Here is a 23,564-nt window from a genome sequence, read left to right on the forward strand (position 1 = left end):
CGTCAAGGGGGGCACCAGCCCCATCGGGGGGGCATGTGTACCCCCATGCATTCCCTACCAGTCACTTGCTGCTCATCATCACTGCTGAAAAGCATGGCAAACGAGGATAAGGCTGATCCTCAGGCAGGGGGTTGGACTAGATGACCTCTGGAGGTCCCTTCCAGCCCTACTTCTCCATGATAGCTATCATTTGGAAGGTCTAATCTGGCAGCAATGGTGAGCAGAAGTTGCTGTGGAGGGGATGAGAGAACAACATAGTCCAGATCCAGTCTCTTCAGAGGCCATAGACTACTGACCCCTGAAAAAATACCTATGGCTCATGTTGTATCCATTGTCTCAATTTCAGTTCTTTCTTCCTGGTTTTAGGAGGAAACTGCTTTACTAGGTTATCAGAAGCAAGAAACAATTGCTACAAAAGGAAAGAGAAAAAAGAAAGTAATGTCAGTTTGATAGACGTGGCAGCTGGTATTTACAAAACTGTACGTCTAGAAATTGTTTTAATTTGGACTAATTATGTGAGCGGGGGGAACAGGATTTAGCTCATTCTAAGCAATTTTGGCAATGGGACCAGATAAGCCTTTTTTGAACCAGAAACTATAAATTATATAGACCCAAAAAAGCAAGCTATAAAATGATGTTTTTAATTTCAGTGCAGTCTAAGTCAGCTACATCTAACCATGACTCTTACAGAGAGTTTTTTAATAAACTGGGGGTAAGTTGCCAAGAAGATAAAGCAAACCAAACTGAAATATTGCTTTAATTGAGCCAGCATGTTAAAAGAATCAAAACCACATTCCTCAGGTCCATTAGGATAGCACTTGGATTTGCTTGACTGTCCATCCATCCAGTAAGTCTGAAAGTGGCACAGGGCCTGTGCTCTGAAAATGACATACCTTTGAGCAGACCCATGTTAGGCACAGTTAATTTAGCTCCTGTGGATGGGCTTACTAGAGGTGCTTAATGGAATTAGATTGCAGAGTGGTAAAAGGTTAGATGCAACAGAGCTTTTCTTTGTTGTTCTTTCTCCAGCCTAAAAAGGAGAAAACCAGTCAGACCAATCAGTCAGAAAACCAATTGTTTGTTGAGTGAAAGGTTTAGAGCAGGAGTGTCCAATCTTTTTGAATGTGGGTCTGGATCATGAACTTTGTATCACCCAGTGGGCCGATGAGCCATATTCATATTTATCACCCCGTGGGCCGTATGTTGGCCAAGCCTGAAATAAGGCAAAGCTGGCATAAACCCCAACCTGTGCTCAGCTAGTGACAAACTACAGTAAATGATGTCCTGGACCAGCCATCCCAATAGGTGGGGCCCCCCTTCTGTCTACTACAACCACCATCTGAAGGCAGCCCCAGAAGATATTTGACAGCCATGTTAAAATATGTGACCAAAGTGATGTAGCTGGTGCTCTCACACAGGTCAAGGGGCCGCCTATGCAACTTCTTCCCCAGGCCTTGCCCACACCAGCAACACCACTGCCCAAAGTCTTGGCAGTGCTTGGGCAGGCATGGCTGGGGCCCAGCCAATGCGTGAGATGGGGGATGGTGGAACTGTGGGAGCAAAACCAGTTCCCAGCCTGGCAGGGTCTCAGGCCTGGTCTGCCCAGGGAGGCTCCTGGCAGAGGAAGGCCTCGGGGGAACACGGGCCCCTCTGCTCCTCTGCGCTTCCCTGCGGCAAAGGCAAATGGCCCCCAGGAGGGTGCAGGCAGCCGCCACAGCAGGAGCAGCGCCCAGCCCTGGCACTGGGAGCGATGCCCTGCCCCGGGCCGCCCCAAAGCAGCGCAGCCCCATGAGCTGGCACTGCCCGAGGGGTGCCGGAGTGAGGTGGCCACTGCACTGCAGCCCCTCGCTCACCTGCCCACACGGCCCTGCTCACCATGGTGCCTGGCTACCTGTGCACGCAGCACTGGTGGCCTCAGTGCTGTGAGCCCAGAGTGCGGGGCCCACAGACACTGGCTCCCACTGCCTCGCCCTGCAGAGGTCATGCCAGGACCCCACCTGCCAAGGCCCCCCAGGGCTGCCCTGCTGACTGCTTGTGCTAGGCACTGTGCCCCTTTCCTGCCCCACAGCCACTGAGCCTGGCGGGTCCTGGGAGGCGGGTGGGATGCCAGAGGTAAGGGGCCAAGCTGGAGACAACTAAAAGTGGGTGCTATCCTCAGCTCGTCCCATCAGGCACAGCTGGGGCAGCCCTGTGCTGCGCAGCCCTCGGGGCGGTGGCGGGACCTGGCTCAGGTGACATGGGAGGTCACACGAGCCCAGTCCCACGAGGGTGAGCAGCTCCCCTCCCCTTCTCCACCTGCCTGTCCCGAGTGAGGGACCTCAGGCCACAGAAAATGACTTGGCGGGCCATGTTGGACAAGCCTGGTTTAGAGTACCGTAATTTGGTGCCGTAGAGGCCAACACTGCAGATTTGTTTCCTTGCCTGTTTCTATCCTTTGTGTAATTTTCCTTTATTTATGTGGTCCAGTATGGGAGACTTCTCCTCTGGATTTACAGCCTATATATGTATATATTAGCAGCCTTTATGGTCACATACCAGCGCAGAGGGCCCTGATCACTGTTCACTTACCAAAGTAGGATTCCAACCACTTCAGTACTGCTGAAAATTATAATAAACATTTTTTTTAGCTTTTTCTTAAACAGTGAGATAAGCTATGTACTTCTGATGACAGGAAAGAGCCAGTTCCATAGTCGCGGTACATAGTTAAACAAAATACTTCCCCACTCTTGATTCCAAACTATACAGATGTTCCACCTAGATTTAGACAGGTCAAAAACACCAATTCAAACTAGAGAGCTAATCTGTAACTCTATTAAGAGAATCCTTGATTTTTTTATAATATAAGAATTGTAATCTATTTTATTCAAAATTGGATGAAGGTTTTTGCAGCTGTATGTACAGAACATTGTCCATTGAGGTCATTAGTAGGGGTGACGTATAGTTCATATATGCAGTCTTTTCTTAGTGGAGACTGTTTGGCAGCATAATCTACAGCTTCATACAAAGATTCATAGAAATGAGAAAGGGACTTCCTGAGATGAATTTCATTCCATGCTATCACAGACAGCCTTGTCATGTCATCCCACTAAAAACAGATTCTTCTTGAAAATAGTTGGTTCTTTTATCCTCAGTACTCCTATTGAGAGGCTGTTCTAACACTTCACCCTCCTGCTGGTTAGGAACTTAATTCCTGGCCTAAATTTATGTAGGGTCAGGTTATACATATTTGTCTATAAGGCAACAATGCTGTTTAATTTAAATAATGTTTTTCCTTTCCTCATATTTTCCACCCCCATTGTTATAGATAGCAATCATATTCCCTCTTAGTCTTCATTTTCAGACTAGGTTAAACAAGCCAAGTTTTAGCCTCTTCTTGTCAGACAGGCTCCCCATGTTGCCTGTGTCATTCTAGCATAACTTCTCTGTACCAGTTCCCTTATGAATTCAGTCTTTAATAAGATGACTGGAAGTGTATCCAACATCCTAGATGAGGTGTCACCACTACCTTGTTTGCTGGCATTAAAACATTTCTGTCTCTACTGGAAATGCCTTACTTGATACGTTCTGGGAGTACATTCACCTTCTTCACAGTCACATTATATGAGTGGTTCATATGTGATCAACTAATACACCCAGTTCTTTCTCGTTCTTTTTCATTTCTAATGGATAAGCTTCCATTTTATAGTAGAAATTCTTGTTTCTAGTTCTCAAGCACCTTGCCTTATACTCTATACTATATAATTTCATTCCTATCTATTTTTCCAGTCCTCAAAGTTATCCAGGTCTGCTTGGATGATATACCAGTCCTCTTCTGCAGTGATTATTGCTTCCCAATTCTGTGTCAGGAGCTAGTTTCTTTAGCACCTTCCTATTTTTAGGCCAAGAGCATTCATGGAACCAATCTTATTCAATATTTTCAAGGCAAGTCTTTGAGAAACTCCACTAGTAACTTCCTCCCCATTTAATGTTTCTCATTCAGCACTACCAGTTGTCATCTCCCTTTAGCCACATTCCATCTAATTGGATGTGGTGCACACATCCACAGCAGGCCTCAAATGCCTCTACACAAATGCTCGTAGTATGGGAAACAAGCAAGAGAAACTTAACCTCCTGCTAACTGACACCAACCCAGACATAGTGAGGAACACTGAAATGTGGTGGGACCCAATGCATGACCGGGTAGTGAATATCAATGGCTATAGGCTGTACAGGAGGGATAGAACAGGGAGGAAAGGTGGTGGCGTGGCACTCTACATTAAGGAGGAATACACACCCTCACCAGGGAGGACAGAGTCAGAGGAGGGGCACACTAAAGTGCTCTGGGTTAGAATACAAGGCAGTTGCGGGGAAAGAGACTTAACGGTGGGGGTCTACTACAGACAACCCAACCAAGGGGAAGAGCTAGACCAGGAATTCTTAAGTCAGCTCATGGAGGTAGTTAGGTCAAAGGATGTGGTCATCATGGGGGACCTGAACGTTCCAGACATCTGCTGGGAAGAGCAGTCAGCCAGGTCTGAACGCTCACATAGGTTCCTAGTCAGAATGTAGGACCTCTATCTAACCCAGGAGGTGCACAGCCCCACAGCCTTGTTGGACCTGGTGCTGGCCACAGGTGACAACCTGGTGAGGGGGCTGAGGGTGCTTGACCACCTGGGCAACAGTGATCATCGCCTGCTGGAATTCACCATCCAGCGGAAGGTGGCAAAGGCCTGCAGCAAGGCAGCAGCCCTAGATTTCAGGAGGGCAGACTTCAATGAGCTAAGGAGAATAGTCGGGGAAGCACTGAGGTCCCAGAGGGCAGGGGAGCTAGGTGTCCAAGAAGAGTGGTCGCTCCTTAAGGAGACGATCCTCCAAGCCCAAAGGGAGGTAATCCCAACACAAATCAAAGGGGGCAGGAGGGCACCCATGGCTCACCAAAAGCATCTGGGAATGTCTCCTAGCTAAAAGGGAGGTGTACACCCAATGGAAAGGAGGGGCCATCACCAGGGAGGATTATACTGCGGTTGCTCAGGGATGCAGGAGGGCCGTCAGGAAGGCCAAGGCAGAGATGGAACTGGGACTAGCTTCCCAGATCAAGGACAACAAGAAGTCCTTTTTTAAATACATGGGGGGCAAAAAGAAGGTTCCGGGTAATGTGGGGCTCCTGCAGGACATGCTAGGAAATTTGGTCATTTCACCAGATGACAAAGCCAACATATTTAACGATTTCTTTGCCTCCATTTTCCTAAGCAGGGACTGGAACAGTCACCCTCCCTCTGGGCCCCACTTAGACCCCGGGGAGGCACACCTAGGCCAAGGGTTAGTGAGGAACTAGTTAGGAAACTTCTGGAAGGACTGGACGTATTCAAATCAGCTGGTCCGGATGACCTCCACCCTAGAGTACTGAGGGAATTGTCTGAGGCCATTGTGGGACCCCTGGCATGGCTTTACGAGTACTCATGGTGCTCTGGTGTGGTGCCAGAGGACTGGAAGAGGGCCAACGTGGTTCCCATCTTCAAAAAGGGGAGGAAGGAGGACCTGGGAAACTATAGGCCTATTAGTCTTACCTCAATCCTGGGCAAGCTTTTTGAGAAAATTATTCTGGTGCATATCCACAAGGGGCCAGCAGGGCAGATCATCCTTAGGGGCAATCAACATGGATTCATTAGCAGCAGGTCCTGTCAGACCAACCTGGTGGCCTTCTATGACCAGGTCACTAAATCCTTAGATGCAGGGGTAGTAGTGGACGTAGTCTTTATGGACTTTAGGAAGGCCTTCGACACTGTTTCGCACCCTGTTCTCATTAAATAACTGGGGGACTGTGGTGTCAGCACCTACACAGTCAAATGGGTCACCAACTGGCTGGAGGGCCACACCCAGAGAGTGGTGGTGGATGGGTCATTTTCAACCTGGAGGGATGTGGGCAGTGGGGTTCCGCGGGTTTGGTCCTTGGGCCCACACTGTTCAACATCTTCATCAGCGACTTGGACGAGGGGGTTCAAATTTTCTGATGACACTAAGATGTGGGGGGATGTGGGCATGCTAGAAGGGAGGAATAGGCTGCACTTGGACCTAGACAGGTTACAGGGGTGAGCGGACGAGAATAGGATGGGAAGCAACACTGACAAGTGCAAGGTGCTGCACCTGGGGAGGAAGAACCGGCGCCAGACCTACAGGCTGGGGAACTCCCTTCTTGTCAGTACAGAGGCAGAAAAGGATCTTGGAGTCATCATTGACTCCAAGATGAACATGGGCTGGCAGTGTGGGGAGGCAGTCAGGAAGGCCAACCGTACCTTGGCATGCATCCACAGATGCATCTCAAGCAGGTCCAAGGAAGTGATACTCCCCCTCTGTGTGGCACTGGTCAGGCCACAGCTGGAGTACTGCATCCAGTTCTGGGCGCCGCACTTCAGGAGGGATGTGGAGGGTCCAGAGGAGGCCACTCGCATGATCGGGGGCAGCAGGGCAGGTCCTACGAGGAAAGGCTACGGGACCTGAACCTGTTCAGCCTCCACAAGTGAAGGCTGAGGGGGGATCTAGTGGCCTGTTACAAACTAGTCAGAGGGGACCAGCAGGCACTGGGGGAGTCCCTGTTCCCCCAAGCACTGCCAGGAGTGACTAGAAATAATGGTCACAAGCTGGCAGAGGGTAAATGCAGACTAGACATCAGGAGGCACTACTTCACTGTCAGGGCAGCTAGGATCTTAGATGCAGGGGTAGCTGTGGACATAGTCTTCCTGGACTTTTAGAAAGCCTTCGACACTGTCTCTCACCCCATTCTCATTAAGAAACTGGGGAGCTGTGGTGTAGACACCCACACAGTCAAATGGGTCACCAACTGGCTGGAGGACCGCACCCAGAGAGTGGTGGTGGATGGGTCATTTTCGACTTGGAGGGATGTAGGCAGTGTGGTTCCACAGGGCTTGGTCCTCGGGCCCGCACTGTTCAACATCTTCATCAGTGACTTGGACGAGGGAGTGAAAAGCACCCTGTTCAAATTTTCTGATGACACTAAGATGTAGGGGGATGTGAGAACGCTGCAAGGGAGGAATAGGCTGCAATCGAACCTAGACAGGTTACAGGGGTGGGTGGACGAGAATAGGATGGGATTCAACACCGACAAGTACAAGGTGATGCACCGGGGGAGGAAGAACCAGCACCATACCTACAGGCTGGGGAACTCCCTTCTCGTCAGTAGAGACAGAAAAGGATCTTGGAGTCATCATTGATGCCAAGATGAACGTGGGCCGGCAGTGTGGGGAGGCAGTCAGGAAGGCCAACTGCACCTTGTCATGCATCCACAGATGCATCTCAAGCAGGTCCAAGGAGGTGATACTCCCCCTCTATGTGGCACTGGTCAGGCAGCAGCTGGAGTACTGTGTCCAGTTCTGGGAGCTGCACTTCAAGAGGGATGTCAACAGCATGGAGAGGGTCCAGAGGAGGGCCACTCGCATGATCAGGGGGCAGCAGGGCAGGCCCTATGAGGAGAGGCTACGGGACCTGAACCTGTTCAGCCTCCACAAGAGAAGGCTGAGGGGGGATCTAGTGGCCTGTTACAAACTAGTCAGTGGGGACCAGCAGGCACTGGGGGATTCCCTGTCCCCCGAACACTGCTAGGGGTGACCAGGAATAATGGTCACAAGCTGGCAGACGGTAGATTAAGCTAGATATCAGGAGGCGCTACTTCAGGGCAGCTAGGATCTGGAACCAACTTCCAAGAGAAGTGGTGCTGGCTCCTACCCTGGGGGTCTTTAAGACAAGGCCAGACAATCACCTTGCTGGGGTCATTTGACCCCAGTACTCTTTCCTGCCATGGCAGGGGGCCAGACTCGATGATCTGCTCAGGTCCCTTCCAACCCTAGTAACTATGAAACTATAAATATGAAACTATAATTTATTTTACATTTATGATTTTGGCCATCACTCAATTATCTCTAATCTCAAAACCATCCTCATGGCATAATGGCCTAACTTCTTTCCTTCTCTTTTCATTTACTGGTTGAAGAACCTTTGATTATCTTCAATTTCCTTTTCAAGACCTAGCTCAGCTTAACTTCTAGTATCTCTCACTGAATTCCTAAACTTCCTGAGCTTGAATACATAGCTTTCTTTGATGATCCATTTTTTCTCAGGTTTTTCCCCTCCTGTTTTGGTCACAAGTTTCAAATTGTTTGTGTACCTTTGACTTAAAGAAATTCCAAGTCTGTTTTATGTTCAAATCGTTGAGCTCTTTAATCCATTTGACTTCACCAACTAGTTTCCTTAAAGTTTATACTATGAAATGGAAAATCTTAAATACTAACCTGTTTTTATCTGTCTTTCCACTAACTGTAAATTGAATAGACTGGGAACTCAGAATCCCAGGATTTTATTCCATGGGGGACTTTTCTTTAGTATCTTCACTATTTACCAAAGCCAAGTCTAAAACAGCATCGCATCTTGCTGGATCTTTCACATTTTGTGGACAAATCTGTCAGCTATCGTGTCACAAATCTTTTGTGCCCTGCCCTTATTAGTGACATTTGTTAAAATGTTCCATAATGACAACATTCTTCAGAATATTCATATTTTTACCTTCCAGTCCCATAGTGATTTTGACCAAAGTAGATTCTCTTTGATCTATGATACCCCTTCTTAAATCATTAGGGTGGATCATATCATTAATGTACATCTTTTCTGGTCTGCTCATACCCTTTGATAATGATATTCTCTGTATGATTGATGTTCCACAATGTTCCTGTTATCCCTATAATATTTGGTTTCATATCACTCTAATTCTGATGCTAGTCCTTCTGGTTGATCCTTTTTGTTGTCCTGTGTGTGTGTGTGTGTGTGTGTGTGTGTGTGTGTGTGTGTGTGTGTGTGTGTGTGTGTGTGTGTGTGTGTGTGTGTGTGTGTGTTCAATTGCTTCTTACTATCCACTCTCAATTCCCCAACTGGTTTAGGTAAAGATTTTTCTCTAAATGTATTGACAAACTGACCACCTCTTCAGCAACATAACCACTTTCTCTCCCCTTCCTGTTCCAATTTCTATCCTCTTGATACTTCTTTATCCATTATATCTCCATTTTCCTGTTTCCATGAACTAAAATTAGAGGAGAAGGTTACACAAGTTCTTCCCCCAGCCTTCTGTCACTTGAAACACATCTACTAATGCCTGCTTTTATGCTTTTCAATAGCTTACACATTAGTATAGTTCTCTTTTCAATTAATAAGTTTTTTGCTGGTTCTGCAATAGTACTATAAAGAATGACGACTTAAGTGGGTGTTTGTTCATTGATTTGCTTTGGAGCCAAGGTCAGACCGGTGGGTCTCCTCCAACAATTGGCTTCATAGAAAGTGCAGTACATTCTATCATGTTTCTTTCATTCTGTACTCCAAATAATCCTCGTTGTAAGAAAGCAAATAATAAGAGAATAGGGATGTGTCTGGGTCCTTCGGTCATTTTCAGTTGGATATTGCTATGATTTTCTCCCCAAATCCATTTCAGTTTATTTGATCACAACAGAGAAATTGATAGGAATGAGCTTTGTAGAGTGTTCATATGTCTCTGTGTTGCAGTAACAGCAGTCAGTACAATCTGACTTATTACTTCCATAAATAAGCCTATCTGATTTTATTTAGAATAAAGTTTGAAACTAAATGCAGGCTTTGGACCACATTCTGCCTTCAGGTACAGAGGACTTCATTAGGAGTTGTATGGAACAGCTGTAGCTGTTAGACTTAATGTAGCAAAATGTGCTTTGGTTAGCCCTGCTGATTCCTGCTACATCAAGTCAAGGGGTCTGAGCATGTGTGCAGTGTACATGTGCTTGTAAGATGTGAATGCAGCAAAAGGGTACTAGTAAAATTAGACAAAGGTGCTGTGAAATCTCTCTCTCAGGCCCTTGCTAAACATTACATATATTAGCAATTAACTGGTTAATCACACCATAAATTTAGACCAGCCACAAGTGCAAAGTAAGACTGGCCACAAGTGCAAAGTAATTATCACACAATTAACTGGTTAACTGTGCAATAAATTTCGACTAGCCACACCTGCAAAGTAATTATCACAGCAGAAAAGTGACATTCCTGCTATAAAAAGAGCCAAACAGCTATAAAGTTAGCGCTGGAAAATGTGTAACAACTCTGTAGCTGGTTTCTCTCCAGCTTTCATTTGAACCTGTAACAGGGCCCTCAATGGCATATACTCTTACTGGTTACATATTGCTTCTGCAAGTTATATACAGTGGTTCTAGGTTACCTAAAGATGCTTCTGTCTTTGTGTCATGTTTTCTTCTGTGACATGCTTGTCTCTCCCTCTTTTCTCTCCCTTCCAGCTGTTCTGACATCTCCCTGGTGCTGCTACTCCCATAACAGCATCGCCTCAAGCTTTTAGCATGTTTGTATTATTTACTGTTTTGGCAGGCTGCCAGATTTTTTCCTGAGGCTTGAAAGAGAGAGAAAATAATAATTTAGAGTAGTTTATATCTCTGAAGGGAATTCTGTGGAACCAGGAAATGGCAATTTTGTCATTCGTGGGGGTTTCCCTTGCAGAACCGTAGAGAGTAGCTGCACCAATGTGAAAGCATCTGAAGGAGAAGGGCACAAGAACGCTGAACTGGGCCTCCTGAATTAAAAATGCCCCCAGTGCACCACAAAATGCTGCGGCAGACTGAAAGGATGCACGTTCTCTCTTGGACATCAAGTTTTACTTTTTCATAGGGGATATAACCATGTTCCTGAAAAAATATGTTGCAATCTATTACCTCATGATATTGCCCTGGAGTAGAGGTTATCAACCTTCTTGGACTTGAGGCAGCCTACATTAGACTCAACACACCCCTCTATAACTTTTGTGAATTGAGTGGCATCCAGTTTCAAAAACTAATTGATATACTAGTGCTGATCTCCTTGCAAAAAGACCAGGCAGTGGGGGTAAAGGATCAGCCAGGCTTGGACAATCCCGAGCCTGCTCTTATCTGCTTATCTCCTTGCACCTTGGGGCACCTTTGAAATCTCTTCACACCTTGTGGCACCCTTCAAAGAATCTCACACCATCCCAAGGTGCCATGGCATCCCGGCTGAGAATCACTGCCCTAGAGCTAATGCCTTGTAAACAACAAATGAGGGTGGTTACAAAGTCATTAAATGTTAAAAGGGACCAATATTCTGGTGATATCTTTGTATGCAGAACGAAACGCAAATAGTCTAATAGCCAGTATGTCTTTGTTCAGACTCTAAGTGTGAAATTGAATAGACTGTAACTCCTCTTACAAGAAGGTCCATCCTTGGAAACATTTTACTAATCTGTTTATGAAATGTGAAATTATTGTACTGGTCTCCAAGACAACTGCATATACTAAAAAGCAGAGATAATTCTGTTTATATTTCTTAAAAATGATACAGCTGTACATTTGAGGCTGCTTATGTTTTTGGAATAATAACATAATGACAATAAGATTAGGAAGAAAATATCCCAGTTTCCGGAGCTATTTGTATCTTTGCCAGCTACAGCATTGCTGAATAGTCAATAGATAAAATCTAAATGAGTTTCACCAGATGAGTTTCACCAGATGTAAAAACTGGAAAAAAGAAAAGTCGTTACCCTTAAAACCCTTCAACTCTAGGGCCAGGTACAGAAATTACACTTTTACCGGTATAATTGATTGGAAACCAGTCTATACCCATAACAGAACAGAAGTTCAGCACACATAGAGTGGTTTAAAAATGGCGGAAGCCAGTTTAAGATTTGCGCCCCCAGCAAAGGGCTATTGTTTTCTGTTTGCTACCGATCTATACTACACTGCTTACAGAAAACTGTGTAATTTAGATCAATCCCACCTGGGGCTTTTTGAATGTCTGTACCTAGCCAAGGGGAACACAGGGTAGAAGGAACCAACAAGTTGCATTTTATGTAGAAAAAAATTATAGCATGGAAAATGAAAGACCATGTTTCAGTGAAATGTGGCAACAGTTAAAGCTTTTTACAAGGAGAAAGGAATGAAGAGAGACCATCACCAGGATCTCGCATCGACTCTGGCCTTATTCCAGGTGTGGATGCCCCTCTTCCCCTTCCTGTGTCCTGTCTCATACTTACAGCACTGTAAAATCACAGAACTTAACTCCAAAACTTGTGGACGCATAAATACATTCTATCAAACTAAAAGAGTTTGGAGGAGCTTACAACATCCATAATAACCCTTTTGTGTGCCCACTTCTGTCCCATGGTTAGTGAAAGCTAAATATGACCAGTTTACCCCTGTTTGAAACAAGTTGCCACAACTTAGATTCCACTTGCCATGGAATTGGGTGGACAGACTGAACATCATGGAGTAACTGACCACTCCTTTTAGTATGGTATAATTTCTACATCTGTCAATTCACACAGTTTGAACTGAGCTCTGCATTGTAATATCTTTGAAAGGAGACGTGGATATTGAGGAAACTGATTGTCAACCCCCAATGGAAATTTCATACTTCTTAAAAAAGTAGCCCTTCCCTGGATTTTGTTAATTTGATTGATTTCTTAGGTGTTTGTTTTAGGAGGAAACCACTCTCATTTTACTTTTGTTTAAGTCAGCCAGTAACATTTGGCCTTTTTCCCACAGCTTTTTGGAACCCAGGGTGCCTATACATGAGCTAGGAAGATGCTCTGACACACTGTAATTATAACACATTGAAGCAGACTCAGTGAATTGAGTCTGCTGGAGCATGGCAATCTCTGCACTCCAGCCAGCCTCCACATCTGGTGTATCAGCATCCCCACTCTTCAAAATGGTGGCAAGGGTGCTTTAACTAAAGTGTATTCAAATAAGCTACCACCATTTTGGAGTGCAGGGGCCCTGATACACGAGACGCTCAAGGCACTTTAATTAGAGCAGCTCCCTGCCATAACACTCCTGGAACATGTATAAAAATGCCTCCAGTTTTGCAGATGGCTTATTACACTTCAATCAGCCTATGATATATTGAAGGGTAACGCAGATAACAAATGATTAGAGCATGTTAACAACCTAGGCTGCTAGGATGCTCCTGATTATTTGTTTTAAAGCCTATTTATTCAGCGGTTGCTATAACCTGAGGTATAAATTAAAGCTTGGTCATTTGGAATATAGGGAATTCTGACTTGCCAGTGCTGTACAGTAGAGCTGTGCGAAGCTTCAGGTGCTGATTTGATTCAGAGGAGATTCGGCCCAATTCAGTGACTGAATCTCCAAATACAAATCAAATCATCAGGAGACCACTTAAAAAGTCTGAATCAATTTGAAGCTCTTCAAATTGATTCCGAAAAGATTCAGAGAGCTTTAGCAATTTGGACAGTCCCTGCTTACTGCAGGAGGGAGCTGGACCCAGACTCCATGCTGGCAAGTAGGGAAAGGGGGAGCTGGAGAAGGGAGGAGGGGACCATAGGGGGACCCCTGCCAGGCCCAATCCCCTGCCTGCTCACCCAGCCCCCTGAGTTCCCCTTGATCCCTGCCCACTCTCCCAGCCCCTCCCCCCACGGCTGCCCTGACTGCCCCAGCTCCCAGCTCTTTAGAAAAAAGCCCCTGGCCACTGGCTGCTGTGAGGTGCAGGGTGTTCCCCGCTGCCCCCCATTGCCCCATGCTGCATGGGGGGTCTGCCACAAGCCCCACAATCTCTGCCGACTCTTCCTGCCCCCCCCCCCATGGGTGCTGCACCTGGCCCCAGCTCCCAGCCCTTTAAAAAAAAAAAAAGAAGCTCCCACTCACCAGCTGCTGCAGCGGCCCTGGGGCTTCTAGGGGCTTGTGGCAGAGCCCCCCATGCACTGCAGATTCAACCGAATTGATTCGGGACAGTGATTCAAATCACTGAATGGAATCCCTATTCCCCAAATTGGCTGTATCTAAAGCAAATCCTAGCCGCTTTGCACAGGCCTACTGTACAGCTGCAAATTTGGGTTCAACTATAGTACAGTGATTAATGTCAAATATATTAATGGCTTCCTACAAGAAATTAATCCAAAAAGCACAGACTGAACTTTTCTTCTTTTTTTTGCAGACATTGATGAGGAGTGGCAAGGATTAGATGAAAACATTGCACATGTCTCTTTCTCTGCCGAGCGCTATTCTGAGGATGAAATGATTAAAAGGTCAAAGGAATTTTATGAGCTTCTCAATAAGAGGCGGACTGTCAGATTTATAAGTGATGAGCCAGTCCCAAAGGAGGTTATTGATAATGTCATCAAAACAGCAGGTACAATACTGGATGAATGGTTCTTGATAATGACACAAGTTTAGGACTGATGCTCAGCCACATAGGATGAGAAGAGTAAGGATGGGGAACACTTAGGGAATAAGAATTGAGAGCATGAACAGTATCTTTCCAGGTTTAAATGCCAGCCTGTTGAATTCATAGATTTCATAGACATTAGAGCAGGAAGGGACCTCGGAAGATCATCAAGTCCAGCCCCCCGCCCAAAGGGCAGGAAGTCAGCTGGGGTCATAGGTCTGAGGAAGATAAGCATCCAATTTGCTCTTGAAGGCAGTCAATTAGGTGCTTGAACCACCTCTGATGGCAGGCTGTTCCAGACCTTGGGGGGCTTGGACAGTAAAGAAATTCTTCCTCATGTCCAGCCTGAAACGGTCCTGCAGTAGTTTATAACTGTTCAACCCCGTCATCCCTTGGGGCGCTCTGGTGAACAAACGTTCCCCCAGATCCTGGTGGTCACCCCGATAAACTTATAGGTGGCCATTAGATCACCCCTGAGCCTGCGCTTTTCCAGGCTAAAGAGCCCCATGGCTCTCAGCCTGTCATCATTAAGTTCTGTTTTCCTGACCTCTGATCATGCGTGTGGCTCTCCTCTGGACTCTCTCAAGCTTCTCCACATCCTTTTTGAATTGTGGGGCCCAAAACTGGACACAGTACTCCAGCTGCGGCCTCACCAAGGCCTAGTACAAGGGGAGAATGACATCCCGGGATTTGCTCGAGAAGCATCTATGGATGCAAGCCAGAGTTTTGGTTGCTCTACTAGCTGCAGCATCACATTGCAGGCTAATATTCATCTTGTGGTCAATGATGACCCCCATGTCTCTTTCTTCCATAGTGCTAACCAGAGTAGCACTGCCGAACCTATAATGATGCTGCAGGTTTTTCCTCCCAAGGTGGAGAACCTTGCATTTTTCAGCATTAAACACCATCAGGTTCTTGTCCGCCCATTTGCTGAGCCTGTCCAAGTCAGCCTGGATCGCCTCCTGTCTTCTAGTGTGGATGCTTTCCCCCAAAGTGAATTAGCACTGAATGAAGTTTCAGGGGGGCGGGGCAGGGGAAAGGTTATCATCTGAAGAGCCATGTGAATAACTGATTCATCTTGGTTTGCTTGCAGTTCTGAAAAATAATAATAAAAAAAATTGTAGCAAACAAAAATTAAATTTAAAAAATAAATGAAAAAAAAACAAATGAATCATTTCATTTGACCCAAAATAAAATGTTTTATTTCCTTTCTTTAGTTTTTCAAAATATTTTACTTTAATTAATTTTGAAATTAAACATTGTATCTGTATTTATGTGCATATTATAAGCGCTGAGAATTTCAGTGCCCTGGTCCTAGGGGTGGTTGAGTGAAAAAAAAACCAAACACATGGATTTACACATGAAATAAAGTTTGCTTGATGACATAGAAATAGGAAAATAAAAAATAAGTATAAAAATAAAGATAGGGATGAAAATAATAAGAATACAATAAGAATTAAATTTTAAAATATTGATGTAAAAAATTCAGAACAATTTAAAAATGCGTAAAAAATAATTGAATTAATGAAATGACACTAAAATTCATTAAATTAATTAACCACTTTTGGTTACATATCAGCAAACTGAACTATAGACATCACCAGTCTGTAGTGGGGATTAGCAGTGTGCAGTGTTACCTGCTGTAATTTAGTACAAAGAGATCAGCAGGGTGGGTTGTTATGTGGTGCCCCCTGCAGCAATTTACTGTGAATAGCACACTGAGCATTTCATGAGATTTCAGACTGATTACATGTAAACAGTGATGGAAAAATAAAACCCACTGTTTCAATTTAGGAGGCATAGAATGCAACCCTGGGCCCCTTGTACAAGCGATGGGGCTTTAGTTCTCCCTAAATTCATAGATTCATAGATGTTAGGGTTGGAAGGGACCTCAGTAGGTCATCGAGTCTGACCCCCTGCTCTGGGTAGGAAAGAGCTAGGTGCTTGTCCATTCTCCTCTTGAAGACCCGCAAGGTAGGGGAGAGCACCACTTCCCTTGGAAGCCCATTCCAGATTCTGGCAACCCTTACTGTGCAGAAGTTCTTTATAATGTCCAACCTAAATCTGCTGGTCTCCATCAATTTGTGGCCACTGTTCCTAGTTACTCTAGGGGGTGCCCTAGTAAATAGAGCATGTCCTATTCCCTGCTGCCCTCCCTTGATGAATTTATAGGCAGCCACAAGATCACTCCTCAGCCTTCTCTTGTGAAGGCTAAAGAGATCTAGGTCCGTCAGTCTCTCCACGTAGGGCCTTCCCTGCAGGCCTCTGACCGTATGAGTGGCCCTCGTGTGAACCCTCTCAAGAGTCTCCGCATCCTTCTTGAAGTACGGTGCTCAAAACTGGACACAGTACTCCAACTCCAATGGTTCCATCACCGTGGAAATCATGAAACTTATTTTTCCATCATTGTGTCAGTTAAAAACCCACCATTTCAATTTAGGGACTTCCATCACTGGTATGGAACAGTGATGGCCTACCGGCAGCTCACCCCTCTGGCTGCAGGCAGGCTCCACCAGAAAAAAAAAAGAAAAAGCAGGGACCCAATCCCTGATCCTTTTTTTCCCCCCTAGAGCCTGCCCACCGTCAGCCAGGGGATGAGCTGCCAGCAGGTCCTGAGTTGTGGGGGGCCCGGTCCTTCTCTACATGGCAGTGGTGCCCACTGGAGCTGCCTGCTAGCAGGCGGGTGCTGCCTGGGGCATCACTATTGCAGAGGGAAGGACCAGGAACCCCTGCAGCTCAGGGCCTGCTGGCAGTTCACCCTGCCAGCTGCAAGAGAGGTAGGTAGGCTCCGCTGGAAAAAAAAAAAGCAGGCCCCTCGCCACTGTTTTCTCTTGTCTTGGCAGAGCCTGTCCACATGAGCTGCTGCTGAGTCACACAGCCCCTGAGCTGCAGGGGGCCTGGTGCTTCCCTCCAAGGCAGTACTGCCCTTCAGGGTCGCTTGGTTGGCATGCTGGTGGGGGAGTGCTACCCCAGGTCACAGGCAGCACCTGGCCCAATCCAATGGTGCACAGGGTGCTGGAAGCCCAGGCATACTCAGGCTTGGAAACTCAGGCTTGGCGGACTTCCAGTGCCTCATGCACTGTCTCTGCACCTTCGTGACACCTGGGACTGCCCAAGAATTGGCTGGCTTGCCTCTGGGGTAGTGTAGAAAGGTGGCAGGAGGGTGGCTGGGTGTGCTGGTGGCAGGAGAAGGTGGGGGCATGGTGCACAGGGTGCTGAAAGCCCACCAAGCCCAAGCTTCTCTGAGCACACCTGGGCTTTCAGCACCCATGGACCATCCCAGCTGCCTTCTCTGGATGTATCGCTGCAATTTGTTACATAACAAACTAAAAAACATTGGATGGGTTTTACTTTCCTGAGTAACAAAGTCATTTAAAAAGAAATACACTGCCAGATGTGCACAGCTTGATGAAACTGAAACGTAATACACTGCCGCAGGTGTAAACTGTGACACCATTAAACCAGTAAAAAAGGGCAATTAATCCACTTAAAAGGCCAATTTCGTGACATGTACATGCACCCCTTAAGAACTAAACCCTTATCACGTGTACAAGGGCCCCATTTGACTGAGTCTGGCTATTGGCACCCAGAGAAGATATTATGAGGTAAGCGAGGCTGTAAACTTGTAGTGCACCATTCTTTCCACAGTAACTGCACGTCTGTCTGTTCTTACTCTGTGATAAATATAACACAGCTACCCCATTTTCACTGTGGGTTAAGCTACCCTCTCAGAAATTAAATTTTAGTGTTTTTTCCAGGATTTATGTACCCCAGACTGTTATTGTACTGTCCAGGCCCAAAGTCATCTCTGCTCCAACAGCATTGACTTTACTCTGAACTGGACCTGCATTACTTCTGTTGCTCTACAAGCTGGCTGTTGTTAGTAAAATATAACATTTGAAAGCAGCATTAAGAAATTTCAGGGACTCGGTAGGCGTACTCATACAAAGATTCCAGCAGTCATTTGCTTTCGGTTGTTTCCCCTTTAAAACACAGTAAGCCATTTTGTTTCTATACCTGCATGGCATGAGCCTCTTTTGTCTCCTGATTAGGTGGCAATCATTAAGAAACTAAACATGTTTTGGCAAATGCAGCAAAGTGTATACGCATATGCCTGGAATGCACATAAAGCATCTCCTAATCTAGAAAAAAAGTTCTGAGAAATATAAAAAAGGGAAAATGTAAACACCTGCAATTATGGTCTCAAGCTAAGGAAAAATTAAGTACTTGATAAACCGTATTTAATATGAAAGACAGCCGTGTCTTTAAGTAGCCTGTTCATAGTACATCTCAAATTAAAGTCAGCGCTTAGATAAATGAACATTCATTTCTAAGACCTACGAGTGGTTAAAATATTTATTTTTAAAAGGAAACAAGTAGAGTCCATTCAGCTAGCAAAATTCTCCACCTTAGTCCTTTTTAGCCAGCTTCACATGTGAGGGGCGAGGTTCAAATGTAATATGTACCTACATGTGTCAGCTGCTTTTGGAGCTGTCAAGTTAAACTGAATGCTACTTAGCAGACTTCTGCACAGCAGTGTCCTTCTTTAATCATGTGGCACCTGATTTATTTTGGCTTCTAGGTTTGACTGCCTGAGGGCCCTTCAGCCAGATCCTTTGAATCAGCTGCATATTTAGTCCATTTAGTATTTTGCTTTGATTTTGTTTTGCATTAATATTACTTACTGTGTGATGCTTAGACAGACACCTTAAATGTATTAAATTAAAAAGTTCTAATTCCTTGCTTCTCATATTATGACAGAAATCTGAACAAGAATTAAATAGGATAGCCAGTAGTGAGTAGCACTTAATACTTTTTTCCACAGAAAAATAAATGAGACTATCAGGATCAGTGGGACTGAGTCCATTCTCTCTCATTGGTCAGCCTAATTTCTTGTTGTTCTGCTTTGCAGTCCTTTAGTAAACAGAATGATGATTTTGTGCCTCATTTCTGCTACCCTTTTGTTGAGTGATTTACTATTTGTTACTTGTATGCAGGAACTTCTCCCAGTGGAGCACACACTGAACCGTGGACTTTTGTAGTAGTGCATGATCCAGAAATAAAACATAAAGTTCGGGAGATCATCGAGGAGGAAGAAGAAGTAAACTACAGGAAAAGGATGGGAGACAAATGGGTGCATGACCTAAAAAGACTGAGGTACAAACATCAATACAAAAAGCGGCCAAGATTTTTCAACATGATGACAAATCAGAGGACATGAAGGGCATATCCAGATGAGTGTGCACATACAGTTTACAGTGCTACACACCCATCTGCAGTGCCACAAACCACACATGCAGGCATTTATCACGCTACTGATTTGCAGTGTGGTGGGTTTTTCTGACACTGGAAAATCCCAGTGTTAAAAGAACCTGTGGCAGAAAAAAACAGGGCAGTGCATATGGCAGCAACATGCACCACCTGAAACCAGAGCCTGGCTGGCCAGACCCACATTCCAGCTGCCAGCCAGGCTCTATGCACTTGGATTACGGCTGCTGCAGCAACACTAGGCCACTAGGTAAGGCTGCCTCCTCTACTCCACCCAGGGCAACTCGCCACATGTCAGAGCATGCGTGCATGAGCATTCTCCAGGGACAAGTAGCAGCAGCACAACTATGTGCTACTGCTCTTTGTCTTCAGGGAAACACATGTGTACTCTCATCTGGACATGCCCAAAAAGAGCTTGATTTGGAAAACTGGGTGAGCAGACAACAGCAAAAAGTAATGAAAGTTAGACAGACAAATGTCAAGACACCCAAAATGCTTAGTTGCTTCTGAAAATCTTGAAAAAGTAAACTCATAACTGAAAACTTGTCAGCTGTGTTTGCTCAGAAAACATATTCTAACTAATACTTTTATTTATTTTAAGGGAAAACAAAGAAGCTTTTTGAATCAAATACAAATATTTGCTTTAAAATATTTTTGCCCAAGGATCTTTAAGTATTCCTCATTTTGCAAGGTATTTTCCAAAAGAGAAGAAATTAATCCCTCCTTAGATTCTACCCCATTTCAATAGAGCTAAGAAGACAGCTGAGATCATGGCAGCTTCTTCCACCAGGCTACTTCTTCATAGAGTGGCTGTTTCAATTCCATAACTGAAAGGATTAAATTCCTCCTTTTGGGGGCAGATATTTTCCATAATCTAGCTTACATGATTCAAGGTAAAGACTTGCATGAATCCTTAGCTTTAGAGAAATAAGGAAACCCCCTGAAATCAATGGAGCTTTCGCAGCATATTACATTAAGCATTTGGGATCAGAGGCTAGCAGTTCCATATGCCCCACCTCTTTGATAATAGCATTTATAGTTTTTATTTATTCATATCAATAGTATTTATTGTTCTGGTACAGAACCAGAATACATGGGAGCTATATAAATAATTTAAATGTAGCTCTTTCTGTATAATAATGAGATTAGAATATTTGCATAAGATGGTATTACATATATTATCTCTTCACAAATAGCACCAATAAAATCCTTGCTTGTTTTGTGAGTTCCTATAATACCACTCCTGGAACCAATGTCACTGAAGTAAAAATGTCTGAAAAACAGGCCAATGAGCTAGGTTGGATGACCATCACTCCATCATGGAAAGTATTTAAGGAAAGGTTGGACAGCCATTGGCTGGGGATGATCTAGGCATAGCAATGCCTATGTTCTACCATGGTATTTCCTGTGCTTCTGGGCATTTTTGGCTGTCTCTGCCCGCCCCCCCCCCCACCTTTTCTGTTATGTATGTCAGGGTATTTATATGTCCTCCCAGAGGCATTAGGTGTTGGCTACAATCAAGGCTGGGGACTTTGACTGGCGTGTGCCAATGTTCCTGCTGGGAGCAAAGCTGGAGGTTCCTGGCTAGAGGGTCTTGTCCCTCTACTGAGGGTCAGGCTGATTGCCATATTTGTGGATCAGGAAGGAATTATACCTCATGGTCAGATTGATAGGGAATGTGAGCAGTTTTGCCTTCCTCTGTAGTTGGCTGCAGTTCCTCTGTAGTTCCTCTGGGTTGCCTGCCCTTTACCTGGGACCTCTTGAGCATATATTCACAACATTTTATGCAGGACATTGGCTGCTGTGGTTCACCTGTTAAACCTGTGTGACAGGTTAGAGTGTTAGATCTTGTGTTGTGTCAGAGTTGATGGTAGTCTTATGTAGAGTTTGCATAGGTTGAGTTGGATAGAGATGGCCCTGCCCCAGGTGGGGTTTTGAACTGGATGTCCTTTGGAGGTTCCTTCCAGCCTTACTTCTTTATGGCTCTATGACTATAAGTGTAACTGTGGAGGAGCAGATGGGACAGTCCCCAGGCACCACCTTTGTGCAGGAGCTCAAAAACAGCCATGACCACAGTGGTGGCTGATCATGCCACTCAATGAGATTCACGGCAGCTGGCATTGCCCTAGGTGCTGCATGGATGTCTTGAGCATGGAGCTGCCCAGCTGTGCCTCTGTGGATGGTTGCGTTTGTGTGCATAACTGAGACAAGGTTGTTTTTAAGCTATGTCAGGAATTCCCATCTTGATAGACTGAAAATAAGCATTGCAGTAGGAATTACAGTATTTTGCTTTGGAAGATTAAGTCACTTCCTATCTTCCTGATGCCTGAAGGCAAGTGCCCTGAGTCTAGGCCACAGGTAAGAAAAGATAGATCTGTATCACATTTCTGTACAACAACACTACAGAGCTGGACAAAAAAACAAGTCTTTTATCCATATTGTCCACATGTACTAAGATTTAGGGCTCTAGTTCAGGTCTATTTCTATAAAAAAAAACACTCAACATTTTAAATAAAAATATTATTAGTAATATCAGTACATTTAATATTTTATTAAAATTCTAAAGTGTTCACTAACAATAATTTGTGGTAAGTTTTCTTTTGTCTTTAAGAGCCCCATCATCATAACTGTTGCATCCTTTTCCCAAATCTTTATGGCCAATGCAAGTATTTTGTGATGTAGTGAAAAGGATTAGGCAACAAAAAAATAATGGTCTTAACAATGAACTTTTTGCAGAACAAATTGGATCAAAGAATACCTGGATACAGCTCCCTATCTGATCCTCATTTTTAAGCAGGTATATGGGAGACTTCCAAATGGCAAAAAGAGGACCCATTACTACAATGAGATCAGTGTTTCTATTGCCTGTGGTATCCTTCTGGCTGCACTGCAGGTATGTCAGTGATTTGTCACACAGTTGGGTTGGGTTTAGACAAGGCATGGATGAATTGGTTTGAATAAAATAACAAAACTGAACCTTAGCCCCAAACTGGGACTAAACCCAAGTCTTATGGGAGGTGTGAAAAAGCTTGACATTACTATTCAAAAAATTAATAGAATCACATGAAAACTTGAAGCTTTGAATGCTCCTATATTGCTAGTACATATTTGTACTGAAAAATGCTCTGCCCAATATGAAGAGGCTTAGGTCCAGGAAGATAAATCCCATCTTCCTTTAATATTGGTTAACAGTAAGAAAAACCGTGCGTCTCATGTTGCCTGCACCTCCTTTTAGAGAGTTGATCCTGGCACATACAGCACAGAAATGGCAGAGCTAAGATTCTCAAGATAGCAGTCTGACAATCATAAACCATAATACTATTAACACCTTCCTTTCATTAATCCCTAGAAAATACTTTAAGGATCATTGCTCTGAGATCATCTTTAGTCTTATAAGGCACAGCACTGCAAAAAAAGAGGAAGCACTTAGTAGGCAAGGCAGTTTCACTCATTTTGTTCAAAGCATTTCTGAAGATGAATTCATGTATAAGGCATATGAAACTGCATGTTTTACACTGGGCAATCAGATAATCTTATTAATCTCTCAACATTTAATTCATTTTATTATCTGTAATACACACAGATAAATATATGAATCATCAAGGTTTCCTGGGTGTTATATCACTATAACGGGGCAGGAAAATGGCGCTTACACTGAACCAGCTTGTTACTAGTGAAATAAGTCTTTCCCTTCTGTGCCCTTTTTGATGTCTGGTGGTTGTATCAAAGGAAAATCTTCCGAGGTACAGAGCTGAGGAGGAAGCAGTCCGTGTGACTGAAATGTGCCACTGGTGTGCCACTCCTCTGTAGCTGCCTGGGTAGCTGTCCACTTCCCCTCCCAGTACCTGAGTAGGAAGAGGGCACACTGGGCATGTGGCTAAAAGAGAAGGGAGCAGACCCACCACCTTGGGCCACCAACCACCATGGAGCTCTACTCTTCCCACAGACCTCCTGCTCTTCAGTTCCTTTAGGAGTCCTTGCAGTCAGTTATTTGCAGCTATCCTAAGCCCCCAAAGGTTGTACTGTCTTGCTCCTCACCAGTCATTAGGTCTTGGTCTCTTTAGGCTCCACTCTTCCTCCTT

General features: G+C 44.8%; 1 protein-coding gene across 1 annotated transcript in view; it reads left to right on the forward strand.

Annotated features, from left to right (window-relative positions):
• IYD (iodotyrosine deiodinase) overlaps positions 1-23,564 on the forward strand; it is a 35,249-nt gene that overhangs the window by 7,327 nt on the left and 4,358 nt on the right. Inside the window, exons 2-4 of the mRNA XM_090031469.1 lie at positions 13,984-14,178; positions 19,212-19,371; positions 22,219-22,375. Coding sequence (XP_089887595.1) covers positions 13,984-14,178; positions 19,212-19,371; positions 22,219-22,375 — 512 coding nt within the window. The remainder of the gene's footprint in view (positions 1-13,983; positions 14,179-19,211; positions 19,372-22,218; positions 22,376-23,564) is intronic.

This window comes from Crocodylus siamensis, chromosome 1 (genome assembly GCF_052110815.1).
Source record: "Crocodylus siamensis isolate JL-2025a chromosome 1, ASM5211081v1, whole genome shotgun sequence".
NCBI lineage: Eukaryota > Metazoa > Chordata > Crocodylia > Crocodylidae > Crocodylus > Crocodylus siamensis.